This window comes from Pogonomyrmex barbatus, unplaced genomic scaffold (genome assembly GCF_055798465.1).
Source record: "Pogonomyrmex barbatus isolate J1 unplaced genomic scaffold, ASM5579846v1 scaffold9, whole genome shotgun sequence".
Classification (NCBI taxonomy): domain Eukaryota; kingdom Metazoa; phylum Arthropoda; class Insecta; order Hymenoptera; family Formicidae; genus Pogonomyrmex; species Pogonomyrmex barbatus.
In genome coordinates, this window is record NW_028297193.1 from 793,184 (window position 1) to 802,965 (window position 9,782).

A 9,782-nucleotide genomic window follows, 5' to 3' on the forward strand; every position below is an offset into this window, starting at 1 on the left:
GTCTAGAATCCTAAAGAAATAAGATTCTTAATTGCTGTTTTCAGTCGACATCAGGATCGCCCTGTCCACCGAGCAGTCCACCTGTTGGGCCTCTGTCTTTGACTACGAGACCCGAGGATCAGCAGCAGCCGCCGACATCGACTCCATCCTCGGTGAAGCAAGAGGACGCAAGGGTGTCCTCCGGTTCTGAGGACGACGAGACCAGACACACGGGTCCCATTCCACCAGGATTTTCTCTGGTGCCCAGCCCGATGTTCGGCCACGGTATAATGTACATGTCGCATTATCTGCCGCCACGCGGACCAGCCGGCTGTCCCACCAGCATGCTGGCCGACGAGAGAAGAAAGAGGAACCGGACGTTCATCGATCCCGTGACGGAAGTGCCGAGACTGGAGTATTGGTTCAAGCGAAGCACTCATCCGAGCCACGCGGTACGTATAAATCGATTGTATATGTACGTCGTTATCGCGCTAATTTGTCTCTTCTCCGACGAGTATTAGTATGTTACAAGAAATTTCTGTGGATTATAATAGCACGTTCGTAGATACAATTACACATGTACAAAGTATTTTGTTTTGTATATAAAAAGTGTTATTTAGAGAAACAAATTTTTCACTTGTATGTAAACTTTTTGAAAAATTGTTACATCATTCGATCGATATTTGACTAACTTTATTGCATTGAATTTCTTAAAATAACAATTCCATTGCTGATTAAATGTTGCCGTTGGAAATTTGGTCTTTCACGGGAGATTCGCTGAAAACGATTTTACGATCGGTCCATAGCTCATTCTGTCGTACACGGAGGAGCTGAACAAGATGCCCTATCGCCAGAAGTTTCCGCGTCTGGAGCCGAAGAACGTGCAATTCTGGTTCAAGAACCGCAGGGCCAAGAATAAGCGGCTGAAGATGGCTCTGTTCGAGGGCGAGTCGCCGCAACAGCATCCATATCACGCCGACTAGTTAATTTTCTTAAATAACTAGGTTGACTAGGGACAGAAGCGCGAGAGCCAAATGACATGAGCATTTGCAGCGCGAAAATAAAGGAAAATCGTTAACCGACTTGTTACTCCTTACTATCGTTGACACACGCGGCTTTAAACGCTTACTGGCCGCACATTCATTGTAATTATCACGTAACAATTAATATAATTATTATGAACTTTCATGAGTGTAAATACGAGATGATGTCGAATAAAAGGTATACGTCACGATAAAATGATACTGAGTATCTGTTCTTTGCGCCAGATTCGGCGGAACATGTCTAAAGACGGTGCTGATATTTCCAGATTAATATTTACGATTAATTTATGTATTAATTATATCTATATCGATATAAGGGCAATATTGGAAGAATAGAAATAAATACAAATCGTCTACGAGAACCTTACATCGATTTATTAGAAAAAGATTTATTATTTTAATTTTCAATAATTACAAATTCTTTTCCAGATTTAACAAAGTTCTATTTTATTATTTCTAAATTAATTTCCAGAAGGGTGTCAAATTTCTTTCTGAAAGAATTGTCCTGAATTTTACAGAGCTCGCAAGAAGAGGAACGAATCGAAAGGTAAGAGCTTTAAGAGCGACGTCGTAGGTAGTTCGTTCGTTTGTCTCGCACCGGGCGAGCACAATAAATCGTCAAATGCTGTTTCGCAAGTTTCGTAGAGCTTGTAATAACGTATATATATATATATATATATATATATATATATATATATATCTCTAAACGGACGATGGTGTTCGACATAGGCACACGCGTATCGTGCGCAACGATACTGTCTCCAAGTCTACGAATGCACAAAGCAGCCGCCCCGACCGAAATCTCGCAGCTAAGATAAGACAGCCGAGCTGTCAGCGAGTCAACCCTAACTCAAACGTCACAATAGTCAATGAGTCTTTCTCTAAAAGCGACATACTATCTATCTACTCGCACTACTCGCGTTCGCATCGCTCGTGGGAGTTTCAGGGACGGTAAGACTGCGGATGCGGCAGGGTATGACAAAGAGACCGCATGAAACGGAAGTGCGGTGTATTGATGCGGTGTAGTTAAAAAGTATCCGCCAGACACTCTGGAATAGCCAATCTTTTTCCTTTGTTATATACATTTTCAAAGCACGTGTCTTCTTTTCGTATCGTGGAAGGGAAATGGAAATATTTTACATTATCAAGCTTCCCTTTTCGTTGATTATAAGCGGTTATCGTTATACGGAACGCTTATGTTATAATTCTGTATACTCGGTATACTCGTACGAATGATTACCGTAGAATCAAATCTTTCGAAGCGATACGGGGGGGGGGGGGGGAGGGGGTTTCCGAGACGCTACGTTCAAGCTACGTAGCGAAAAGGGAAACTTCCGCGTTTAAGTACGTAGCGTAGCGCAAAGACGATGCCGAGGGGATATCGCTGTCATCTACGACACGCACACAGGATCCTATCGTCCTGGTGGGCCCGCCGGGGGTCGTCCCGGATTTAATGAGGATAGGCGGATTTGTCCAATTAAAACGTCTTACAAGGATCCATCCGGGTCGACGGCTCATTCGCAAAACATCGAATCTAGACTTTGCCGCAGCAGCCTTTTCTTATCCCCGCGCTATAGATGCCTACCTACCGTTATCCCTCTCGTTATCGTTATCGAGCTCTGCCTTTCGAATCGAGCGCACCTCGGAGAGCGGCGGCGGGGCAGACAAGGATTTATGGAACTTGTTTCGCGAGTGCTGTCGGTATTCGCGAATGTCGTGCAAATTCTACCGCGTCATCGGGCAAAAACACAACTCATGATTGAAGGTGAGTGGATTGACGTTATATCATTGGCAGTCTATTAAAAGTGACGAGAACAAGACAGATCACAATGTTAGGATGCTACATATTATCCTGTTTCGATGCGTTAAGCAAATATATAAGCAGATTGTGAGAAATAATTAAGAATACGCTTGAAATATCGAGATTAATAAAATCATCGTTATTGACTCATTTTTCATTCAAATTTTCGTTTAAACTTTAAATAACGTGGGGACTTTCAAAAATATATTTCTTTTAAAAATTTAAAGATAATTTTCTGTTGTAATAAACATACTTGTAAACATCTAGGTATGATTTTTTTCGATTGTTTGTAACTTTTTATAAATGTTTCTTATTATTTCATATTAATCGTCAAATTTGATATGTAAAATTTATCTATTATTATTTTCTGTTATTATATCATTTATTGAAATTTCGTTTCTTCGTACGACCATTGAGAATCTTTAATTCGAAGGAAACGAAAAAAGAGCAAATTTGTCGATCGGATAAGAAAATTGCTGGTGGGTCGAAGAATACGAAGAACCAAGAGGGAACAGTAAGACGACAGCGGGGAAGAGAAGAGAAGCAACGTCTTATAAAAATCTAAAAGTCAGCAGCTCGGAGGATCATCCCTCTATCTGATCTTAATTTGTCAGGTCGCACGCAGACAATTTAGACCACACCGTTCGCATTAAATCGTTATGAAAAATGGCCAGTTTGGCTAAAATTAGCTTTCTACCGTCATTGACGCGTATAATAAAATTTGTGCTACGAGAAACGTACTAAGTAACGTCGATTATCGATTAATATTAATAATAATACTTCTGATTAATTTATAATATATCTTAATGCACAGCGATTTGAATAGAATTTTTTACATGATAATAAACGATACATTTATTACTAATAATAATGGCGATATAATAACTCGTTAAAATAACTAAAATTATATATAAAAGAATTTACTTCAAAGTAAGAAATTTTATAATTTTTTCGCAAAACGCAACACGATAAAATATGAATGCAGCAATATCCTTAATATAAGGATATAATCCTTACAATTTAATAAGCAATAGGCAAGGAAACAAATTTCCTTGCGATCAAGCGAGTTACGGACGGATGACATCCGACAAATTGCGAACGATCGAAAGGAATATAGGATCGTTTAGAATAAACGTAGCACGACGGAACCAGAGCTAGACATTGCCCTTTGCATTTCTACACGAAAAGTATCCGCGAGATGTGGGTACATGTCGTTCCAAAGGAGCATTGTGTGTGCTTTGGCATTCAGAGAACGTTCTTATCTGCCTATCCGGGGAGCTGTCAGCAAAGTTCCTGAATAATAACGGAGAGCTGGTAGAGAGAGAGAGAGAGGGGGGGGGAGTTATAGGTAGAAAGAGAGAGAGAGAGAGAGAGAGAAAGGAAGGAAGAGAGAAAGATAGATAGAAAGAGCGAGAGAGACAACGAGAAGGAGCCGCGCGTTCTGCTATCAGCCGTAGCTAGGATATGCCTAACTATTCTGTTTCCATGCGGCTGCCGGACGTTTCGTCGGCAGATAATGTTGGCCAGGATGGTTAGATTGTTGGATGCGATTGATAAGAACCGAAAATGCCCTCCGCCGCTGAATCGGATTGTAACGAACGCGCGTAGAACGAGCCGGCTGCATAAGAACGTTATTTCATTAATTAATTATTCATTCATAACCGCGGAACATGAGTGAGTATGGTCGGTCATATTTTTCTTACAAATATAGTTGCCAAATGATGTATTACAAATATCAATAGGGTGATAATTTCGATGCATTTCCCGATTAAAATAATTTGAGTTTGATAACACTGAATAATATTATAGTTAAATAGACTTATAATATTAAAAAATTACAAATACGAGATAACGATGCATAAATATGAAAGTGCATAAAATATTTACAGTGTTTAAAGCTATAAATAGCTACGATTTCGTAAATAAATTCTATATTTATTAATAATAAGAAACTCGCAAATGGAATGACGTTGACAAGAGAAAGGAAGACTTTCCTTTCCGAGAGTTAGGCGAAAGAAACAATGGTAAAATAGTTAGAATGGAAACCAGAGAGCGGTTTGGATGAAGTCATGAGACAGCGGAGGGGTTTGAGAATTCGAGAGCTCGCAAATTAGCCGCAGGATTGGTCTCATAATCCTTGAGGGATGCTACGGTTGGCAACGCGGCTTCCATCTTCTTGTCCTGTTCATTTCTCTCTCTCTCTTTTTCTCTCTCTGCCTCCTTCTTATACTATTTCTTTCTCTTCTCTTTTCGTTCACGAGGGTAGCTGATGAGGTCATATAAACGAACTCCGCTTTCCCCTTCTTATTCTTTAATCCTATCCTCCCCTATACTCGCGCGGCTATACTAAAAATTACGAGTAGCGAGGAAGAGGACGACCAGCTAAAGGCCAACGATTGAAAGTAATGAGCCGTAGAGGGAAAATCACCATGGGGTAGGCCGTATTCTCCGTTGCAGGTAATCCGATGGTCGGATAATTAATCCCGTTAATTTATCGGCACCGACTCATGACGATGCGATCGTGCGTGTGAAGAAAGACTAACCGTGCAAGACGCGCAAACTCATGTTTTTTCTCATTTATGAGAAATAAAGTATAGCAATAATAAATAAACGTTTTATTCCTAATAAAAACGTTCAAAAGATTATATCGACACAATTAATTAATTAAAGGAGAATATCTAGATAAATATTTCCTATTTTAATATTTTTTATACCTAACTTTTTTTATACCTAACATTTTTTTATATATATTCTATAAAAAAATTATTTGATGTATTCTACAAATAAGATTTTAACTTCTTTGCGATAGAAAAAAATAGAAAAAGCTCATGTCATCAGTGCGCAACTCAAAAGTCTTTCTTCAAAGGTGGAAGAGGCTACATAATAATAACACTAATATATTGATCTTAATTCCACCAAAGCTTAAAGGGCTAGCAATCGTAGTCACGGTACTACCGTGATTCTGGATGGATCTAGCGACGACATCTTAATTGATCTACTGCCGAATGTTACACGATTGGACGGGGGTATTAAGCCTCGGAGAGTGGACGCTTAGTCGGTCATTGGCCAAGATCTATCACGAAAGTAAAGCCCAAGGAGAGGAGATCATACCACTTAGCCCGCTCGACGTAGGAGCTCCTTTCGCGACCGTAAATAAAAGAAATCCTTGTAATGGCCTTTAGCGAAGATCCTCCTACCATCCACCCCTTGCTCGTCCCGTCGGCGAGCGATCCTCACCCCGGTTATTAAGCCCTGGAGGCAACCACCCTGGCGTATCAGACGCTCGTAGGCCCGAGTACCGGTCGGTCCAGCCAGCAGCCACAGTTAATTCCTTAACCCTTATAGACTTCGAGAAAATTTAGGGACCCTCAATGGTGGTAGCAATAGGGGTAGGGATGCGCTCGCGTACATAAACCGGGGGATGAGAATGGGGGGGGGGGAGGGGGACGAACAGTGGGTAGTCTTGGAGAGAAACCGTGAGCCGAACCAGGAATACCAGGTGCTCCTGGGATCTTGGCGGCATCTTACGCCCGGACGATACATAATTTATGTCGCGCTCCGGTGGGCTTAAGACAGCATTAAGATCGACCAAGCACCAACATCTCCGCCACATCCGTCCCCTCCCCCTTCGTCCCCATGCGGGATCTACCGGTGCCCTGTATCCGCATGACCGTTATTTGCACGTGGTAAGAAAGCGCTTACACGGAGGCTCCGACGATTAGCTCGCTTCACAGGCGGATAGATCACCGGATGGGATGGGGTTGTTGGTAAATGTGAACGTGTTGTATACGTGAAATACGAGGTTACATCATAGGGGAAGAGCACAATCGGAATACAGACCGATTAAAAAAAGAATTGCGAACTTTAGAATGTAACGGAAAAAAAAAAAAAACGGTTCTTTTCTAACTTAAAATACTTCTCTTGGGTTAAATCATCATTTTTAATTTTTCTTTTGTAATATTACAATAAATATTTTAAAAGATTTACAGTATTTCCTTTTTCAGAATATTTCCTTGGATCTCTAAAAAGCAACATACAGATTAGAGAATAATAAGTTAGTTTATGAAACTTGAAATTACATTCTTTTGTACGATGAGATATTAAATTTAATTTCCACCCATTTGTCTGCTCGAGACGAAATGTTCACCCAACTTCAATTTGAAGGAGTGACATCCGCGTCCGGTGTGGATCGCAAGGGGAGGAAGATCAATGTCACATGTGTACTGAGACTTTCGCTAAATTCGTGGACACTGATTAGTTCTTCCTTTACGGGGATCGGAAGAAATGCCATGCGGCTTAAGTCCCGTTCCTGAAGGAGATCAAGATTCGAACGGAGGGGTTGTTGATACGATACCAATGGCTTTTAGCCTTTTCATGGTTGGCCAAACAGAATCCTTCGATGCACACGCGCGCACGTCCTTTTGATCCGACGCTCGTATCCTCCGCGCGGAAGCCGCGACTAAAGCTAACCGTGGAAGGATCAGGATATTGCGCACATATTTCCTCGCCGGCTGACTCCAGGCGATCTTTCTTACCCTGTGTTTATTTATTGCCGGGTTTAACGTTACACGTGTAATATCTGACTATATTTTCGTGAACTGAGGATCCCTGAGGAAGGCGACATTATCCTTTTAAAGTTCAACTTGATGATTGATTACATTGTACGAATAAAAATCCTACTTAAATATTAGTATAATTTTTTTAATTAATATAGATTTATGTGATTAAAACAATATGATATCCTTTCACATATGATGAAGATATCCTTTCATCTTCATCACTGTTTCTTTATAATGTAAAAAAAATCTAAATTAAAAATATATTTTTAATACTTTTTATTTTACTTCTTCTTTTACGATATTAATTAAAATTAATAACGTAGATATGTTTGATAAAATAATCTATTTTAAAAATTAAAATTTTGTACGTTTTTTTCTAGAATATATCCTTTTCTGAACAAAATAAATATTAACATTTTTATATAAAAATTAAAACAGAGTATATGTTCATAAATTTATTAAATAATCGTCTACGCCATAAAATCTCTTTGCAACCGATTATCGCGTACAATCGTAGGGACAGCGATATCAATACGATTTAGGCTTTTTTTACGATCCGGACGATCGGATGATCAGTAGTCGGGCATCTCTGGACATCCCATGGGAGCTACAGAAGAGCAAGAAGCCGAAGAAAGGAAGAGAGAAAAAATAATTGAAAATTTTTGGACGGTCAGACGGTTGGGAACGGTGGGCCGCCAAGAACGTCTTGGCTGGGCGACTCGCGATAAAGCAAAGAGCCCGTGCTAAATACTTACATAAATCTGTATTGCCTTGCGCAGCAAGGAGAGAAGCTTATACTACACCCACATAGAGACACGCTCAAGTAACACGCGCGCAAACGCGTCTCCACAAGAAACGATGTAACCCGCTGTCGAGATTCGAAAGGCATGAGAAGGGGAATGCCCACTGTCCGGTTACGATTTGGTCGGAAATAGTTTACATTTCCAAATATCGCGCTTTTAATAAGTTGCTTTAAATGTGACAACTTATAAGACTTGTAAATTATTAGCAGCGTGTAATTTTTATCAAAATTATAAAATTAAAAATTTTTTAATGTCTCATAAGCAATATTAAAGTTTAATATTAAAGTTTTATCTAATCAAAATTTAATTTAATAATTTAAGAATTGTCTGACATGGATATAAATAGAAGCAAAGTTAATAAAAACAAACTATGATAATTTAGCCTATTTCGTTCCAATAAATTTGTATAGTCATGATAATAATTATATAATTAACGAGATGTATGACAGCAATGCGTGTTTAAATATTTGATTGATTTTCTTGTTACTTTCATTACTCTTTTTGTTGCGATTGTTATGCAAATAACAAAAGAAAATAAAATACGTGAAGAGTACTAACGCTTCTCGCTTTTCGTGCCAGTTGATCGAATCGAATCGATAATAGTTAATGCTATGCATTTAATGCCGAGTACACAACGGCACGGCTAGAAATGCGGAGATTCATGTGTAATATACAGCGAGCCATAAATATCGAAACACAGAGCCGTCGACGGCGTCTGCCGCGACACGGAGGGTGGGCGGGTGTAAGGTAGTAAGGGTGTCTCACAGGGGAGACTCAATTGATAAACGGATAAAAGCGAAGCCACAGTGGTTTCGTATCATGCGGAGACGACGTAGCTTTCCATCCATGCGTTTGACCCAATTAAAGCTCGCGTGGCGATACTTAAAACCGATATCGACTTGTTTATGAAAACCATCACTAAATCACTCAGCATAATTTAGTCTTATAATAAGGGGGATTCAGGGAAGGTACTTGAGAGTATTATGAAACGCGAAATTGACTAACACTGATTATTGATAAAATACAGATATAAATGTAATTATGTAAATATACGCCATAGACTTTCCATGTACTTTTTTCAGCTTGTGAATACTTATTATCAATCAGTCTAATAATTTTACATTTACGTTCCATATCTCCAAATCTCATAAAATTTAAAAAAAGCACATCAAACTATGTTCTCTTTCTTCAAAATCGTTTTTTTTTTTTTTTATTAAAATATTTCAACACAGCTTACAGCTTCAATTGCAGTTCAAATTACATTGAACTATAAGGAGGACAAAGTCGCCAGAGCCAAGAGAGACAGAGAAGTGATCCCAAAGATGAGAAAAACGAAGGAAGCGGAACGCGAGGAGCGTAAGAACGGAGGCTCGCAAGGAAGGGAGAACGGATGGAGGGGTCGGTTCGCTGGTCTTCGCAGAATCCGCGGGTGCCGGGGCAATAAATCTGGCGGGTATATCTGAGCTCATGAATGTTATTAAGATACAACCCCCCGCGAGCTGAACGCGCGCGCGGGGGCGTGTACGTTACCGACGTAGGGAGATATAGGCAGTGCCGAAGAAACCGAGGAGCTTCTTGCGGTGAGAACCTGCTGGGG

At 39.9% G+C, this 9,782-nt stretch overlaps 1 protein-coding gene across 2 annotated transcripts in view; it reads left to right on the plus strand.

Annotated features, from left to right (window-relative positions):
• dve (SATB1_N and homeodomain domain-containing protein dve) overlaps positions 1-1,218 on the plus strand; it is a 44,974-nt gene extending 43,756 nt beyond the window's left edge. For both annotated transcript variants that reach the window (XM_011641528.2, XM_089084448.1), the window contains exons 7-8: positions 45-431; positions 786-1,218. In XM_011641528.2, coding sequence (XP_011639830.1) covers positions 45-431; positions 786-962 — 564 coding nt within the window. In that variant the 3' untranslated portion in view covers positions 963-1,218. The remainder of the gene's footprint in view (positions 1-44; positions 432-785) is intronic.
• The last annotated feature ends 8,564 nt before the right edge of the window (positions 1,219-9,782 follow it).